This window comes from Arvicola amphibius, chromosome 11 (genome assembly GCF_903992535.2).
Source record: "Arvicola amphibius chromosome 11, mArvAmp1.2, whole genome shotgun sequence".
Classification (NCBI taxonomy): Eukaryota; Metazoa; Chordata; class Mammalia; order Rodentia; family Cricetidae; genus Arvicola; species Arvicola amphibius.
In genome coordinates this window covers 98972818-98992317 of record NC_052057.2, presented here as the reverse complement: position 1 = coordinate 98992317, position 19500 = coordinate 98972818, and the positions used below count along the sequence as shown (strand labels likewise).

Here is a 19500-nt window from a genome sequence, read left to right as displayed (position 1 = left end):
TTGCTCTAACAGCCAGTCACCTCCCAAAGTATATGAGCAGGTGACATCCCAGACATCCCAGGCAGTACACAGCAGACAGACAGGAGAATCAGGCATCCCTTGTCTGATGATAAGAAGAAAGACACAGTGAATGACAAAGAATTCAGAAGACCCCATCACACGTCCCAAAATCAAGCAGAGTCATGGGTTTCATGGTCTGAAGTTGAAGAAATCCTAGGAACCATCTCTGCCTCTTGCAAAGTGTGTGTGTGTATGTGTGTGTGTGTGGTGTGTGTGTGTGTCTTTTGCAAGTTGAAGAGTCTAGAAAGTTCTACAATTTATAATTTTGAATTAGTCCATTAATTTTAATGTTTTATAGTAGGAAAATCTCTTAATTAGCATTCGCCAATCTTCTGGTCCTGGGACCAGCTTGCTGTTTGTTTACATTTTCACGTGCTGAGGCCCACTCTCTACACCACACACCTGAAGGGCAGCATCTCCCCATGGGTTCAGGGAGGCCTGAACCCCTTTACCTCAGAAAGCTACAGAGAACCAAAACAGGGAGACTGGGGCAGAAGGGAATCTGCTGAGCTGTTGCGGTAAAATACGATGAGCTAAACCGAAAGTCTCAAATGCTTCGCTGTTTTCCTTCCGTCTCACTTCAGGCTGTGTTGGCTTAAAATCGGGAAATCAGCATTGCTGTAATAAATCACAACACAAGGATTTGCTTGGCCATTAAATCTGAATGTGATCTCTTCAGTCTCCCATCATGGGTGTAAGCGCTCAGCCCAACAGAGGCTCAGGATATCATGGCTGCCTGCTTCTGCCAGCACCCCAAACCACTGGCCTCCCGAAGCTTTCCAATCTCAGGCCTACCAGACCTAAGATGCTGGGTTCCTGAACAAATGGCTCCCCTACTCTGTGCCCCCATTTCCCTATATAGCAAGAAGAAAAACTATAAGTAACATAAATACGTTCCCGTGCATTCCGGGAGGATGCATGAAAGTTGCATGAGCCTCGGCTGTTCTACACGGGGGCTTGGGTATCTGTGGATCTGAGTCCTCACGGGATCTTCTATGCATGACATGGGATGCCGAGGGAACCCTTTCCAAGAGTGAATAAGGTGACTGGGCAAAGCACTGAGCCCGGGGCCAATTTCACTGTGCTCCCGTGTTGGCAAGGCTCAGCCAGGCCACAATAACAAAGAGCCACAGTGTCTCCATAGCTGACACAGCAGAGACTGAGTCCAGCTGTGAGTCCAGGTGGCTGTCCTGGACAGCCATCTTCTTCCCGGAGGCAATTTGCCATCTGGACCACAAATAAAGCAGCAAGGCTCCCACAACAGCTCTCCGTACTTCAACCCAGGTGGGTCAGCTGACACGTCCATCTACAGCCCATTGGCCAGGCTTAGTGATAGGACCCTCCGCTGGCTATCGGGGCTAGATGTGGGTGCGTAGTGGGATGTCAGTGTGCACCAGTCTGTGCTGCCTCTGACCTCTCCTGTCAGCCCCCATGCCCCCCTAAGCCCAGATCCCCTCATCTATAATTAGCACAGATACTTCCTGTCCAACCACACTGGCTCAGAGTGCTAGAAGATCGTAATTGTGAAAATTAAGTTAATGTTGCAGGCTTGCCTTATCACTGGGCCAAAGGCAGGTACATCCTCCAGGTCTTTTATAAGTCTAACTTCCCAGATCTCATCCTACTCATCTCTTCCTGTATTGTTGCTCTGCTCTCAGGTTGGGCCTCTGTCGTCCTTTTGTCCCCAGATCATTAAGGTCGTTTATCAGTAGCCCTTGTGACCTAGTTTCGAAACAGCATGCTGAGTGGTACATCCTGCCTCCGAAAGGAGACATGGAGAAGTCAGGAGGGGTGATGGGAGGCCGAGGGGGCCCTTCTTCTACGTGCATGGGTGTCCATGTGTGCAAGTGTGTATGTGTGTGTGTATGAGTGTATGTGTATTGTGCCGTGAGCCCCCTCAATGTGTGTTGTTACATAACCAATGCAAGCTCAGGGGACAGCCCCAGGTGAATAGGATGCTAGGCATGCAAAGGGGACAGCAGGTTAGACCCTGTGGCCCATGGAAATAGTAAGTGATGTAAAAGTCAAGGGGAGCTCGGTAGAGAAAGACTTAGACACTGTCCTGTGCAGGCAGAGTTGACATTTACCCAGAAAAGAGCAGGCAGGGTGGACGAGCTCTGTCCCTAACCTCAGAGGGGCTGTGCTGAACTGAAGGAAGAGGCCCCAAGGACGGAGTGGAGGCATATGGAGAAGCCCCTGGATCCAGCTTAGGCAGAAGAGAACATTTCTTCTGAAGCCCTGCCTAATGACAGGTAAACTGGGCTCCCCTAGGCGGTAGTGAGCTCCTCACCACTAGAGGTATGTAGACAGAGGCTGGGGAGCCCAGGAGGATTCTGTTCAGAGGCACGGTGCTGCCTTTTAGACCATTCCCCGCAGGATATGCAACACCTCCATATGCTCTCTACTCGCTGTTCCTTGCTGAAGGGAATGGGAGAGACGAGGAGCCAGCAGCTTCATGCGCTAACCCGGGAGCACCTTGTCATCCCTAGTGACTCTGGCAGCAGCGTGGAGCCGACAACCCCAACAGGCTCGGAACAATGAGCCACAGTGTGGAGTAGGAAGGGGTGCACACTCTGTGGCCTCTGGCCACACGGGGATCCCCACTTCCACCCAACGTGGCAGAAGCTACAGCAGCTATTTTTGGAACTGTCTCTACAGCAGCACACTTTGGGGGCTCCCAGGATGATGCTTCATGGAATGGCAATGGGAAAATCAAATGCCTGCATTGTTCTCACCCGTGTTACACGGGCGTGCATGTCTCGTGGCCTTGTCGTCTTTTGTCTCCTCGTGTTCTTACTTAAATGCTCAGAACAACCCTCTAGCAGGTGATGCCAACATATCTCCAAAGACAAGTGAGCATGCAGTGGTCCTGGCACGGCAGCTCCGGTCCAGCACACCAGCCCGCCATCACAACCAGGGCCCCAAGGGAATTCCAGGCTACCTTTAGCTGCGTGTAAACTGTCAATTTGAAGGAGAAGCAGGGACTAGGAGAGGGGGCAATCCAACTCCACCAGGAAGCGCCCTTCCTTTCTCCTTGGTGAGCAGGAATGCCCAGAGTGCCAGGGAAGAACATGACGTGCAAGGAGGGGCTCAAGCGTCAGCTCTGTGACCTTGGCTGAGGTTCACTGGGCTCTGGGCTCGGTGCTTTCCTGTTCAGATGGGACCAAGGCTAATGGCTATGGAAAGACCAGGGTGGGTGGCAGAGCAATGAACTGATACAATGACCAATGTAAGACGGAGCTTGCACGCAGCCGAAGTAGAGTGGCCAGGCTCTGCCCTAGTCCCCTGGCACAGTGTCCCGGTTGTAAGCCTCTTCACACCCTAGTTCTGTCTCTTCCCTTTTCACGGTAGACTGGCCTGGAACCTGACAGCCAGCGTAGTCTGTAAGTTGCCAGGGCGAGTACTGAGTGAGAAGCTGGGGTGGCTGTGTGGCCAGGCCCTGGCCGAGCTATGTATCCCCATTGCCTCAAGGTCAGAGACTGGGTAGAAGAGAGCTCAGCCCTGCCAACTATGGGACAAAAAAGCCTGAACATAGCCCTGTGAGAGCTTGTCTCACTTCAGGGGACCCAGATGTCACCCAAAGTCAGAGGCAGTTGTCCCCTCAGAGACATTGTAACATAAGGGGTTAGCAAAGCAGGAGGAAACTATGGAGAAGAGGGGATAGCCCTGGCCAGCTTAGGGTGGGGTTCCCATCCTCCCCTGAGGCATAAGCATAAAAGATAATATACTGCACTGGGCAGTACCAGCGGCTGCAGAGGCTTCTTTGGCTGCAGGTACATGGAAAATGTCAGGAAGGGAGTACCATCCAGGGGCATTTGAGACCTCCTCCTGGCACCCCACCCTGTCGGGTACCCTGTGTTAGAGCAGAGGTTCGGAGATCCTGTGACCCTGGTGCCAGTGCCCACTCTGTCCGTTGTTCTGCCTCTGTGACCTGAGCCTCACAGTGCCCCCTAGCACAGGGGATGTCCTGGAGCCAAGCCCAGGAGGATGGATGAATAAAGTGAGCTCGTCATGTGACACACGTGGTCTAGAATCTGGCCCAAAGCAAGTGGTCAGTCAGGGCAGGGATTAGCAGGAGGAGGGACAAGTGGTGGGGACAAAGGAGAGAGCAGAGCACAGGGGACATGCACCACTGTAGGAAAGAAAGGCCTGGAGAACAATTGTGATGGCCGCAGCACCTGGAGAATAAAGTCAGGACCCACCCCGGGGTGAATCTTAGCCAGGGGATGCGGTTGGATGGGTAATGGGACTGTCACCAAGGCAGACAAGAGAATTAAGAACTCTCCTGCAGCATGGAAGCCACTGGTGCGGCTGGAGGAGCTGGGTGGTGAGGGACATTTAGAAGTGACCAGGTTCTAAAGGCCTCAGGAGCCTGGGACAGAAAGGAGTCGCCAGGGGTCAGACCTTCACCCAGGTGTGAGAATTAGCCACCCCGTGTAGCTGCTCGGTGAGGGGTAGGTGGGCATCATGAAGGAACCAGAAGAATTAGGTGGTCAAGGTCTCACCCGGTGGATGGTGACTGTGGCCACTCTTGGACCAGCAAATCCAGGAGCAGTGACAGGTTGAAGGGAGAGGATGGTGAGCTCACATTGGCGAATGCTGGGCTAGAGGGGTACACATAGGCAGGGGGGCAGGATGTAAGTGGAGATCCCTAAGAAGGACCCAAAGAGGGAAGGGCAGGGTGAGCAGAAGCTGAGAGACCTGTAATGCTCCAAGGCGCCCTGCACTGAGTCTCTTGGAGTTGCCCAGGGGCCACTGGGAGCTTTTCTAGCTTAGGGGAGCATCAGAAACAGTGCCCACAGAACTGGGTGTGGAACTGCAGGAGGCAAAGATCACAGGCTCCATCTCAGGCTGAGGAACAGAAGAGAAGACCCTAGAGAGTGGAAAGAGAGAGTCAGGCATGACAGTGAGGTGGGTCTGAGGTGATCTCAGCAGCCAATAGCTTGCTGCTTTCTTCCCTGTGGTCAGGTCAGTGCTGGGTACAGGACAAACGACCTGTGCTCAGGACTTTGGTAATGTCACCTTGGCTAGTGCTGTGCTGCCTCCGCTGCCTCGGGGTCTGAGGAACCCACGTTTCTCCTCGTTCCTGCTGTCTCTCTCTGTCTCTGGCCCCAGCCTCCAGCTGTTTGTCCTTGGCTCACAGACGGCAAGTGGGAGGGGACTCTACTCTCAGGGATCCCCTGAACACACCTGTGAGGTCACACTGCAGCAGTAGGACCAGGTGTTTGCTGCCTGCTGGGAGCTGCAGCCTTAGCATCCCCAGGGCTGCCCTTATAGGAAATGGACTTGCTTTCCCAAGGTCAGCAGGGATACTTTCCGCTCAGTATTGTCACTTCAGGTGACCATGTGGCTAATTACATTCCCCACGTCAGCAGAGACCTCCCAGGAAGGTCTGCCTCCAACCCCAAGACCGAGGTCTGGAAATCCTGAGTCGGCTAAATGTCTGCCTTTCCTATTGGTTCCTGGGCCAGTTCCTGCTCACAGTCCCAGCACCCCGTACGTGCCTCCAGCCCTCCCTGGATATTGGTAGAAATTCTTGAACACGTATCCACAGATGGTGGTGTTCCTAAAGGGACTGCCCTCCAGCTTCTGGTTCAGCAGGTTCCCCAGAACTTTGTACCTGGGGGGAGGGGAACTGCCTGCTTCCCATCCACAGACTTCATCTCGGGCTGCTCACACCAGGTTCTGGCACTTCGCTAAGAAAACCTGGGAGAAAAAGCTCCTAAGAGCTGGGGAGATAGCTCAGCTGGTAAAGGGCCTGCCTTGTAAGCATGAGGATGTAGATCCTGAAGCACGAGCAATAAAAACTCAGAGAAAGAAATTGGGGTTTAACCTGAAAACCGGAAAAGCAAAGCAGCCAGCCACTGGCTTTTACCTTGACCTCAGTCTGAAAATGACGATCCTGCCTCCAGGAATCTCAGAATGAGACTGTGCCTGAGAGCTGTCTCCTCCCATTTTATAATCCTCTCTACTCCTGAGATTAAAGGTGTGCACTGACCAGTTTCTATGGCAACTTGTGTGGCTACTGGGATTAAAGGTGTGTGTTATCACTGCCTGGTCTATAAGGCTGACCATTGGGACTGTTTTACTCTCTGGTCTTCAGGCAAGCTTTATTTATTAAAATACAAGTGAAATGTCACTACAGATCCAATCTCCACAACCTATGTTTTTGGGTTTTTTTTTTCAAAAAAAAAAAAAAAAAAAGCCAAGCTGGACAGTGATGGTACAAACCTTTAATCCCAGAACTCAGGAGGCAGAGGTAGGCAGATCTCTTGAGTTCGAGGCCAGCCTGGTCTACAGATCTAGTCTCAGGACAGCCAGAGCTACACAGAGAAACCCTGTCTCAATGCCTATAACCCCACAACTGGGGAGACAGAAACAAGAGGATCCCTGGGGTTCTCTGGCCTCTCAGCCCAATTGGCAAGCCCCAGGCCAAATGAGAAATACTACGTCAAAAACTAAGCTTGACAGCTCCTGAGGACCAGCAGCCAAGCTTTTCCTCTGGCCCCCACATCTCCACATACATGTACAGGTATGGGCACATGCACCACACACACACACACACACACACACACAAACATACATGTACACACAGAGGAGCAAAGGCTCCTTCAGGCTTCCTCTTGACTCTAAGACATGAGTGGAGACATCAGTCCCTGTGATGGCTACACTTGAAGTGCAAGCAGCCCACCCTCACTATGGCAGCACTGAGCCAAGGCTACCCCAAGCCAAGGTTACCCCATGTTGCCAAGGGGCTTGTGTATTCCAAAGAAAGCTGGAAATCTGTGTTCCATATGAAGTCACTAGAGTTTTACCCACTGCTAATGAGGCCTAACGAAGTTAAACATGGTCCAAGTGAGGTAATGTGTGTCTGCAGACCACCAATCTATCTCTCTTCTCTGAAGCATATGGACTGTCTCTACAAGTCCCTTGCCTCCCATTCCTGGTTGCTAGGTCATCCTTGCATTTGTAGTGGGGGTAGGGTGGGGATTCTAGGTGCAAGACACTTGTCTCCCTTGACTTAGCGAGTTCGCTGAAGAGTGTTCAGGCCCTGCAGAACCCCTAGGAGACAACAAACCCACAGCCCCTCATGAAAGTCCCCCTTGAGGAGTGCTGGTTGGCTTAGAATCATTGGCTGTGCCAAGGAGGTCTTTTGCCTCTCAGGATGAGAGACCAGCAGGGAAGTGCACAGGTGCACAACCCCACACCGTGCTGAGCAGAAGGCCTCTCTCCCTGAGAAGAGATACAGAAGGCAGTGGAGATTTCCCACGTACTCTGTGGGAAGGCTCTCTGGCCTAGACTCTGCCTCTGTCTTGCTGTCTCTCTTGCTAAGTCCTCTCACACAAGTGTCTTGTCTGCTCTGCTCTACATGGATATAAAACTCCTATTCCTTGCCATACTGCCCTGAGGTCAGTCCAGGAGAACCTGCTAGATGAACACCTGCAGCTGCTGCAGGACATGTGGCTGCACCGTCAGCCTCAATCCCCCCACTGCCATGGCCCTTACAGAGCCTTGGAATGTCCACTGGACCCCAAAGGTCACACTCATGATACCGCTGAAAATGGAGAGGTCCTTGCTGCCTCAGCCAAGCCCCCCACTGTCCCACTTCGCATCCCCTGGTTATTAGTGCCTTCCCCAGTACTTTCTGGACACAGTTCAATGATCCAGCCTCTGCCTCTGCCCAGGCTATTCCCTCCAGCACATAGAGCAGAGGCCAGAACATTGTGCCAATGCTTGCCGCGAGTCCTTTTCTGGGCCTCGGTTTCTCTAATATGAAAAGAAGAGCTAGATTTGTGCATAAACTTCTTAGTGTTTGCAAACTGAGTCGGGGAAGAGAGTGGCTGTCACGAGAGTAAAGGGCACAGTGGTGTTTAGTGCGTAGGCCCAGGATATCCTGCAAAGCACAGATATCCCCTCACCATAAAGACCCTCACTCTACACCCACAAAGGAAAAGTTACCAGAAGTGCCCTCAAGGGTACCTGAGGATGATGTCATACTTCCCTGTCCGATCTGTGATTCTGGGGGCAGGTAAAAACTTGTAATCAAAATGTTCAAAACATAATTCTTCTTCCTGCTGGTGGTGGCGTATGCCTTTAATCCCAGCACTCAGGAGGCAGAGGTAGGCTGATCTCTGAGTTTGAGGCCAGCGTGGTCTCCAGAGTGAGTTCTAGGCCAGCCAGGGCTACACAGAGAAAAGAAAGGAAAGGAAAGGAAAGGAAAGGAGAGGAGAGGAGGGGAAGGGAGGGGAGGGAAGGGGAGGGGAGGGGAGGGGAGGGGAGGGGAGGGGAGGGGAAAGGAGAGAGAGAGAGAGAGAGAGAGAGAGAGAGAGAGAGAGAGAGAGAGAGAGAGAGAGAGAGAAATCTTACCTGGGGCTGGAGAGATGGCTCAGAAAGGCACTGACTGCTCTTCCTGAGGTCCTGAGTTCAATTCCCAGCCACCACATGGTGGCTCACAACCATCTGTAATGAGATCTGGTGCCCTCTTCTGGCGAGTAGGCATATATGCAGACAGAACACTGTATACATAATAAATAAAAGTCTTTTAAAAAAAAAAAAAAAAGAATTCTTACCTGAAGTGACAGCTTCTAGCCTGCTGCTGAGATAAGCGGCCTAGCCCCTGAGGCTTCTGGAAGGTTTCTCCTGGCTCCAGCACTCTGAGACTCTCTGCAGTTGAAGATAATAATGATGGTTGACACATCAGGAGGCCTCTCAGCTTCTGCAGGTGGGAAACACACCTGCTAATTACCCCCCTTCATCTCCCTGCTAGCCCTGGGAGTCTGCAGGTGAGGAAACCAGGGCTCAGAGAGGCCTGTGTTCAAACTCACACAGCTGCAGAGTGATGGAGACCATGCTCTCTCTCTACCCAGGTTTCTTTGCTAGGGTCCTCCATCTTCCCCCAAAGCTTGAAGGTAGCATTGACTAACCTGCCCCAGAAAAAAAAAAAAAAGGTATTTCAAGGCACTGAAAATAAATCTCCGCAAAAGTTACATGCCCACCAACACACACACACACACACACACACACACACTCAGGCACACACACACACACGCACACACACACACAGAGGCACACACGCAGGCGCACACATATACATCTATACATATTCACAGCAAGAAGAAAATCCACCAATTTTCCCATGTGTTTTAAAAATTTACTCTGGCCTTTAAGATATGAGACAGGAACGACCCACAAAGGAAGCTCTGCAGGGCAGCTGTGGAGAACTGGTCACAGGGAGCAAAGGTCTGGAGAACTGGCCGCAGGGAGGAAGGATCCTCTCTTTCAAGGGGCAAGCTACCCACTGGAGCCGTAAGGTGGGAAGTCTGAGGATACTGTGTGTGGCACACATCAGGCTTCCCAAGCCACCCTTTCCTCCTCCTCCTCCTGACCCGAATCCTCGCCCAGGCCCACCCACCCAGCTACCCTACACACAGAAGTCCTGGATGTCAAGTCGGCTCCAGTGTTGGGTCTGTGTCATGGCTCCCCTATGCCTAGTCTTTATTCTCTCTGTCACAGATGTGTTGGTGACAAAAGGGGATCTTCATTTTTACTATTATTTTAAGGTTTTATTGTTTAATTACAAGTGAATCTGTGTGAGGGAAAGTGGCCAGCAGGGGGCAGAAGAGGGCGTCCAATTCCTGCAAACTGGAATTTAGGATGGTTGAGAACTACCATGTGAGTGCTAGGATTCGAACTCTGGTCCTCCTCAAGAGCAGCCAGTGAGTGCTCTTAGCTGCTGAGCCATCTCTCCAGCCCCAGGATTCTCACTTTTAACCAAAGAACTTCTAACCTTAGGCCCTATCTCCCCTTACTGTTCAAATTCCTTTACCGAGGCCATCTAGATGGCTCAGTGGGTAAACACTTGGCATGCCAACATGGTGGAAAGAGTGTTCCAGCTCCCCCAGAGTTGTCCTCCGGCCTCCACATGCACTCATACGCATACATACGGAGTAATATTTTGTTTTATTTTCATTGTAACCCTTTAGAGGTTGTGCTGCCCCCAAAGCCATCCTGGAGCCAGCAGCATGGCAGACCAGCAGCTGCTAAGAGACCTAACCCTCCCAAACCTAGCAGACCTGTGCCCCTGTGCCTGCATTGTCGCGATCTCCCTGGGGGCCCTGTGCTTACCTTGCTCAGCAAGTGCACTGGCCCTGCTTGCACACACACCTACCCTGGCTCCTTTGGCTCTAACACACGCCCACGTCCTGGCCTGGCCGTGTCAGGCATTCCCACTTGTTCATCCCTGAGTTTGGGGATCTCACGCTATGTCGGCACTTTGGAAGAGCCTCTCCAGAGGGGCTGACCTGAGACAGGCCTTCCATCTGAGCTTCCCACAGGATGTTGGGGTTCTTTGGGGAGCACCTGTTACCTCTGCTCTTTACGGCAGCGCTGTGTGGCTTGCCCAACATCTGGGTTGGCTAGGACACTGGCATCAGAGTGGTCTTGGACACCCAGGCTCTAGTGCCTGCATGGTGTACAGCAGGGAAATACAGGAAGAGCTACCATGAAGGAGTACATGATGGACAGGAATAACCCCACCCGCCGTGACCCAGCTCCCGTTCACTATGCAGTGAACTGAGCCGTGAGGGCAATGGCACTGGGAGACAGCAAGTGCGAACACATGAATTCGCCTCCAGCACCTACGTAAAAAGTCAGGCACGGGGCTCACATGCTTGCAATCTCAGAACTAGAAAGGTGGAGACAGACAAACCCTGAGGCTCCCTGGCCAGCCAGCTCAGCCTAATTGACAAGTCCCAGGTCCAACAGAGAGACAAGAGACGCTTTCTCAGAAAAGCAAAGTGGATGGGTTCAAGAGTGACCTCTGGCCTCTGTACTGACATAAACAGAAATATATACATGCATGTATGTATACACACACACACACACACACCAATAAGGGTCTCCCTTTGCAGCTAGGATGCTAAAACCTGAAGAAAAAAAAAGGCTTGCCAAAGTTCTCCTAATAAGACTGGGCCAGGACCAAGGTCTTGATCCTTTCAGACCCGCGTGGGTGGGCCCAGGTGCTGACCTGCCTGCCCACATGTGCTTCCTGATAATGCAGGATGTGCCTGGGGGGGGGGGGGCGCTGACCTACATTGTCAGCAACTGCATCCTATAGAGGGACTCGGGCCAGTTGCTCTCCTTCCCATGCATAGATGAGGTAGGCTTTCCCGGACAGCTTGTGGATCCCTCCTGCTGAGCACTGCTGGACCAGGAGCCAACATGTCTGCCCTCCGGCCATCCCAAGCAGGTGTCCACAGAGCCCTACCATGCAGGCAAGCATATCCTTGGCTTGGGTTCAGCCTTCTCAGAGTACCAGGGCTTCTAAAATCTTCTACCGAATGCTCAACAATGAAGTCATTACTTGCTGAAGCACAAAACAGGCTCATACCTATGGTCTCCTTAGAGTTTAGCAGGATGCTTAGGAGAAGCAGGGCAGTGTGGGTTAGGTTAGAAGGGCAAGAAGTGAGGTTGGGAGAAATACCAGAAATCCCCATGACTTAGCAGCTAGAGAGCCTGGGTTAGCTACTCAGTTGTCTGTGCCTCTGCATCCTGTAGAATGAGCATAAGATCTTGCTGCATTCTGAGAGTGGTGGCCCTAGCAACCAGCAGGAGGTGAGCTGTAGGCTTACCATTGCTTATCCCTTGTTTATCCATTACCATTGCATGGGAGGAGGCCTCACAGCCCTGGACCACCTCTCATAGAAGCCACCCAGTCAGTCCTGAATGGGAGATCCGTGAGAGCAGGACACTCTTCTCTCCTGCTGGCAGTGACATTCCTATGCCCACAGCAGTACCTGGAAAATAAGATTGCTTTAGTAGTTATGGGATGCATGCTTGGATGGATGGATAAGTACCTGACTAATTGCCAGGTGAGAAAAATGGAAGGAAGGGAGAAATCGAGAGAGAATCGAGCAGACGGCAAATCTCCACAGTCAGTCATCCCAAGCAAGAGCAGCTCTGTTAAGCCAGAGGAAATGCAGTCCTTGGAAGAGAGGTGGACCCAAGGAGCAGGCACACAGGCCCTGGACTGTGTGGACAGCCCAACGTGAGATGAGCCCAGGGCAGAGCCGCATCCCCCAGCAGCCCTTCATAGCTGCCCTGGAAGCTGAGTGGCTCTACCACAGTGCTTGGACATCTGGCCTCAGTGGCCTCTGTTAGGCCAATCGATACTTCCCTCCGTCTCAGGGAATGCCTCTGACAGCTTCCCCATATTCAGCCTCGCTGAACTCGTGATTCTGTGTTCCCAGAAGCAGGTAGATGAGTCCACAGCACACCACACAATTCTCTGATGACCTCTAGTGGCAGTTTGGTGCATGACAATGATACCTCAAAAACTCTCAGGTGGCGACTCTTCCTTCCCACGGGTGTGACTTCGCAAGTCTCCTTGAGGACCCAAGTCCCACGTAGGATCTGGATAACCCAACAATGGCTTGCTTCTCTTGCCTTGAAATTCGGTACCAAGGTTCCTCAACTGTGTTCAAAGACTCCCATCGTCGCCTAACCTCCCTCGGACAGGAACCTCATTGCTCCTGATGGAGAGGGGGTTGCAAGAGGACGGTGTGAAAAGCCAAGCGTGAATGGTTGTTTCCAAGTTATTACCCACAACACAGGGAGGTAAAGGAAGAAACAGGCCCTCGCCCCCAAGCCCCCTGCCTTGTCTCAACTCTTCGTGGGTTCTGGTCTCTGGGGCACTGCCCTTCTGAGGGCAGGCGGCAACCGGGTTGCTGAGTGGATGTGAGGTTTAAAGAAGCCAGATGAGAGGATATGGAAGGGAGTGGGGGTGAAATGAAAGGTGCCTGGCTGCGATGTAGGCAGGAGAGGCAAGACACAGCCGCTCCATGGTCGTTTCCTGACGGAACAAAGACCAAGGGGCTTGTTAGAGGAAGGCAGATATTTGGGGAGTCAAAGGTATGTAGAGCAGGAAGCAAAAGTCTGCTCCATGCACCTGGAGCATAAGCCCAACCCTAGATCAGCAGAAACTCACGACTGTGACAGGGTCAGGTAGAAGAAAGTGTGGGTGGCATGTCCTTCATGGATTGACCCCTCAAGACTCAAAGAGACAGCTCAGAGTTATTCCGTGGTGCCCAAGAGGAAAGATGAGGGTAGCAACAGGTAAGGTATGGGAGGAAAAAGTTCAATTCAGCAAAACGACCTTGTGAGCCATCTCCCCAAGGGACAAGGAGGGGCAGGGCTCCTGTCACAGTATGGAGGAGCCAGGCAGGCCCCTGTCAGCCTCCACGAATCGAGTCCTTATATTGAACAGTAAGTGATGTACGTCAGGACCACCATGCACACTGAGTCTGAACCCATAATAAATGACTACCTTCCATCTAGAGCAATGATACACTCATCGTCGATAGGTCTGCAGTTCTCATGACCATGGAGGCCTCTGCTCCTGCCTCCTGATATCTGTGTGGTTGTTACTGCTGACCTTGGGAACAAGTCCCTTCTGTCTTCTTAATTAAACCAGGAAACTTATCTAGAAACCATTGCTCATGATGGATGCATCCCAGTCCCTGAGCGTGCTGTGAAGGGATCATCTCCAGCCCAGGCCACCTCAGGAACCTCCCGTCCCTTCTAGCACTCCTGCTCACATGTGGACTCCAACCCCATGGACTTGAACAAATGAAGCTAATGTCATTCTGTGGCTTGGCACAGCTAAGGAAGGGGACATAGAGCCCAAAAGAGCATGCAGTCGAGCAATCTGAAGATAAGACGGCCTGAACCCATAGACCCCCAACCTCTTCCTGTTTCCATACAGGAACACCCTCTTTTCTCACCCACGGGAACCCAGGCAATGCCTGCCTCCAAAGCCAAGCCCAGAGAATAGCTAGGTGGGGGAGGGTTTCTAGTCTCGCGTGCCTCCCACACCATGAGCCCCATCAAAAGTGCCCCTTCTTCCTATGATTGACCCTGGGCATGCCCATCCCTTACTGCCAGGAACACCTTCAGAAGAAAACAGCAGCCTGAACACCTTTCTTTGACAATGTGCTCTAGGGGACCCACTGAACTGGCAAACAAATCTGCTAAGAAAGGTCAACTTTACTAAGTAGGCTTCTTGTTGATATCTATCTACGAATGGATTCTGAAGCTCTGTTGTAGAAAAGCAAGTCAGTAAATATGGTGAGTTGGTTGGAAGTCAGATCTCATTGCAAGAAGAGAGGTGAAATTAGGGAATGGGAGAGGCAAGCAAGATCTCTGAGGCATGGATTTATCTAAAAAACTAGATGAACAGATATGGAATATATGATAGATGAGGGATAAATAGATGACCAATGCTAGATACGTGGATGATTGATAAATGACTGGTCGATGCGCGATAAAGGATTCATAGTTGATAGTTGAATGATACATCAATGATAGGTAAATAGACAAATAATTGATAGATGCTTAAATATTAAAGATAAATGATAAATATATCTTTGAAAAGTGACAGATGATAATTGATACTTAATAGATAAAACTAATAGATGATAGATATATGCATGCATATATACATACATATGCACACACACACACATATATACATAAGACTAAAAGTAATGATACCCTCAGGCAGCCCACAAACTTCTCAGATGTTGGTTTCTAAACACCATTGCACTGGAAGGAAAATAACCAGTTCCGATGCTGGGGCAAGGGAAATGCCAGGCGAGCTGAGAACATCCTGTGCCAAGAAATAAGAAAGTGTTCAAAAAATAAAGATGACAGGAACATGTGGGAGAAAGCATCGGCGGCAACATGCCGGCGTTTTCACCGGCCAGATCTGCATAAGCGAGTCAAAATGCATAATGATAGCAACGGGCTGTGAGACACTGCATTTAAAAGAACTCACAAGGCCATAAGTAACAAGGGAAGAGAGAGAAAGAGCTGTTTCGCAGCAGAATCTGTCCAGATGGGGTGACAGTTAGCAAATCCCCGGTTCACAGTTCCCAAAGTAACTAGCCCTGAGCTGATGTTTGTGGGACACAGGATCTTCACAGGGCCTCCCCGTGGCTCCAACAGGTGACTGCTTAATCACAGAGGGGCAAGGCTACCTTTCAAGTGGTGAGGCCACCACAGCCATGTGAGCACAGTTGTTATCCCCAGCCATTGGACAAAGTGTCATCTTATGCCCTGAGGCGACACGCGGAAGGGACATCTCTTCTGCAGGGTTCCTGCCCCACATGTATAACCTGAAGCCAGTCATGACAGCAGCCAGTAAGTCCACATCAAGGAAGGGTTAACAGTTTACCGAGCCATTGAAATGAAAGACGAAAGTGAGCCGGGGCGTTGTTTGAGACAAAAGCAAGTCAGGGAGACACAAGAAAACAGTGTGCTGGTCCTGGGTGAATCCTGATTTGGGGGAAAAAAATGCAAGAGTCCTTAAAGTACCCGTTGGGCCCACTGGCGAAGTGCGGGAATGGTGAACAGAGAGTAGAGCACCCCACTGTTCCAGCTAGAAAATGTGAGCGTGTAGCCGCTAGACAGTGTCCTCGCTCTTAGCAAACACATGCTGAGATATTTAAGAGTGAAGACTTAGAACGTCTGCAGCTTGTCTTCAAGTGACTCGGGAAAGACGAGTGTCCAGGATAGCTTATTCCAGTCCCTAGCATCTCTGTGGAGAAAGCGCTGTCAAAGAGCGTGAGCAACCACCACAGATCTCTGACCTGTCTCAGGATTGGCTGCCTGGAGTCAGGTACCCACCTCTTGTCCCGTTGTCTTTGGTCCAGGCTGTGTCGTGTGATATATAACATGGCTGCCATCACAGCTTCTTCAGTGTATGTCTTCCTATAAGGGCTCATAGTGGGCCCTATGGATGGGTGGGCCGAGCTGTCCTGTAATTTCAGCTGCCCAAGCCCACTCCAGGGACTCCTCCAGACCTCCCTGCCCAACGTACAGCCAGTTCTCTCACGTGCTCTTTCAACAAGCCTTACATGTACCTCCTCTGGGCTGAGCTGGTATTGGAATTTCCTTACTATAATGATTTTGTTAATTCCTTGAGAATTTCCTACAATGGATTTTGATCATATTCCGATACACACCCTTCCCCCTAACTTCTCCCATAGCCACCCCATCTTCCTACTCCCCCTAATTTTGTACCCCCACCCCGTTTTATATAACCCCAGAATCAAGTTTGTGATGTCCATACATTTCCGGGTGTGGAGCCCACCACTGAAACACAGCCCACCTACCAGGGACCACACCCTTAAAGAAAACTGACTCTGTCTCCCAGAAGCCATCGATTGTCCATAGCTCCTCAGCACAAACATGGAACACTTCAGGAATCTGCTTGTGGTTGAGCAGGGGCCATGCTAATCCCATCAGTACCATTCCAGTTTTGAGATCTGTGCTGCCACTGTTACTAGAATCAAGAGTCAGAACCTGGGCCCTGGCAGCTCCATCAGCCAGGTTTGGCCAGGCTTGAATGAACAACCATCAAGCAGAAAAACGGTGTCAGCTGGAGCTTCCATCCCACCATGGGAATGCAAGGTCTCCTGGTGTATCACTGGTTGTGAAGTATGGGAGGAAAGGGGGCCTCAGCTAGGGACTCAGCTGCTGGAAGATAGCCAGTCCATCCCTGGGGTTTTTGTTTTCTCTTGATGCAGCCGGACCCAGCAGGCCGGGACATCTCCATCCGCCCACTGCTGGAACACTGCGAAAACACCCACATGACCATCTGGCTCGGCATCGTCTACGCCTACAAGGGGCTCCTCATGGTAGGTGCCAAGCGGGAGGCAGAGTTTGGGGACGCTGCTTTGCCAGGCCTGTTTCTCCTGGGGGCCTTCACAACATGAAAATAAACAGAGCATCCTCCATATGACTAAACCCTTCATCTCTAAACCCTTCATCTCTAAACCCTGGTCTCAGGCCCCACCACAGCCCTGGGAGACAAGCAGAAATGATGCCCCCATTTCCCTCCTGAGGCAAGGTTGTGTTTCCTCTGAAGGCTCTAAGGAAGAGCCCTTCCTGATCTCCTCCAGTGAAGGTGGCTCCAGGCAGTCCTTGACTTGTGATTGGTGGCTTATCTCTAACTCCTTCCCCTCTTCTCTCTTAATCCTTATCATTGGATTTAGGGACCAATCTGGAAAAATTCCATTCACAGGTCCCTCATTGTACCTCCAAAGACCCCCTCACCCACCCACCCCACACACCGCCACCAGTAAGGCCGCATTCACCGCTTCCACGGCTCTGGATGTGGATATACTTGTGAGGGCCACTATTACAGATTACAGACAGCAAGAAAGCTCTTCCTAGTCTCAGCTCAGCACCTGTGAGTCCTCATTCCACTCCTCGAAGGTCTAAGAACATGTAACTCTGTCCCTCCTGACACTGACGCTCTTCAGAGCTCTGCAGGAACAGCCAGGTCTCTCTCCAGACAGGCCTGTGCTGTTCGGTGCATCCCAGTCAGAGCCACAGTCTTACGCTCCCACCAGGCCCTGCCACTGGCCACCCAGGCAGGTCCCCATGTCTGGTCCATCCTGTGCTTCTTCCTCTGAGAGGTGACCTCTGGGGACTGACGGGATAATGCATGAAGGACCCGCCCAGGGAAGGCTTTCAGCAGGCAATGGCTTCCTTGCCTCACCTGGTGTCTGCTTCCAAGGCTTCCCTTTCCTAGTAAAGGGATCTGAGAAAGAACCTGCCAGGATGGTGTGGGGCACAAACCTGTAATCCCAGTGTCACTGAACTCGAGGTACATCCTGTGCCCCAGACAGCCACCCATCCTCTATAAACCAATTAGAACAGCCAAAGCTTCATGAAAAGCAGAAAGGGGAGAGTTTTCTATGTGAAAACATTGGGAAGACAGAGAAAGACAACCCCTGACACCCATCCCACCCCATCCTAAGTCCCCTGACATCCATCCCACCCATCCTAAGTCCCCTGACACCCACCCCACCCCATCCTAAGTCTATCTCCAAGGTCTGGAAGGGAGGTTGAGGTTTAAGAAGCCATACACACCTAAACAGTCCCGGCCATGGTACGGTCCTGTCCACCCTTGACCCATCCTTTCCTCTCCCGTGAGCTGTCTGAGAAGTTATAAATCTCTTTTCAATGGCAGTATTGCTCTCAGGCTGGCCAGGCCTTCTCTTCTTCCTGAGATTCCTGAAGGAATTCTAGTTCCTCGAGGTCCATTGTTCCAATAGTCTGGGAGTCAGAGTGGGGCTCACAAGTGTCTCTTTAGACACCTCTGTCCCTCCCTGGATAGGTAAACCAGCACTCAGGAGACTGAGACTTCATGGCCAGCCTGGGTTATGGGGGAAAATCTCAAAAAAAATAAATAAATACAATAATAGATCAGGCTGCTAGAGGACACACTTGGTTGGGAAGAGGACACCTCCATTGCAGTGTGAAGTACCATCCATCAGAGAAGCTCACTTGGGACTATTCCGCATGTCCCATAGCTTAGTTAGGGTTTCTATTGCTGTGAAGAGACACCATGACCATGGCAACTCTTATAAGGAAAATGTTTAATTGAGGGGGCTCACAGCTTCAGAGCTTCATCATGGTGGGGAGCATGGTAGCATGCAGGCAGACATGGTGCTGGAACTGAAGAGTGCTCTGTCTGTAGGCAACAGGAAGTTGACTGAGACTGGCCGGTTTTTTTGACAGAAAACCTCAAAGTGACACACTTCCTCAAATGAGGTCACACCCACTCCAACAAAGCCACACCTCCTAATAGTGAAATTATGGGATTATGGGAATATGGGAGCCAATTATATTCAAACTACCACACCCCTCTCACCCCATCCAAACAGAGACCCTGGGGGATGAGTGTTACCCCATCTTCCGGATGCTGCAGGTGAGGCTTTGGGAGGTAAAGTGACCTATTCAGAATCCGTGGCCAGCGACTCACAGAGGGCATTCCAAGTCCTCTGAGTTGTCTAGCCTGCTTCTGCCCCATGACGCCAAACCAAGCCACCCTCAGAGAGCAGTCATCACAGCGATGACAGACGTGGAATGCCCTGAGTTATGAGAAGAAACAAACAGGAGAGGCATTGACGAGAAGGCCCTGGGACAGCGCACCTGCGGGAGTCTCCAGTCTCCCTCAGCCTCCCTCACTACCACCCAGAGGGGCAGATGTGGCCTGCTCCTGTGGCCGCCCCCCCTCAGAGCACTGTGGGGGCTGATGTTTCTCCTTGGGCCTCCCTCCTGTCTGCTCCTATCCTGTTTGCTCCTGTAGGGAGATGGATTGCTTAGGAAAAAAACTGCATGTGAGGGAAAGCCAAAAACAATGGTGACTGAAGAGATGGGCGGTTTCCCTCTGGAACCTGCTCCAGAGGCACTGAGATAGGGGTACCCACAGCCGTGCTGCGCCCACGCCCACACCCACGCCACACTGTCTAAGATGGCTGCTGGAGCACCACCCATCACAATGCACTCTCCCTGTCTGGAGGGAAGGAATGCAACCCTTTCCCCTCGAAGAGCACCACTTGGAACCTGTGCTCCACATCCCCTCTTACA

General features: G+C 51.5%; 1 protein-coding gene across 1 annotated transcript in view; it reads left to right on the top strand.

The window, feature by feature from the left end:
* Gabbr2 (gamma-aminobutyric acid type B receptor subunit 2) overlaps positions 1-19500 on the top strand; it is a 347946-nt gene that overhangs the window by 312491 nt on the left and 15955 nt on the right. The window contains 1 exon segment of the mRNA XM_038348048.1: positions 16647-16757. Coding sequence (XP_038203976.1) covers positions 16647-16757 — 111 coding nt within the window.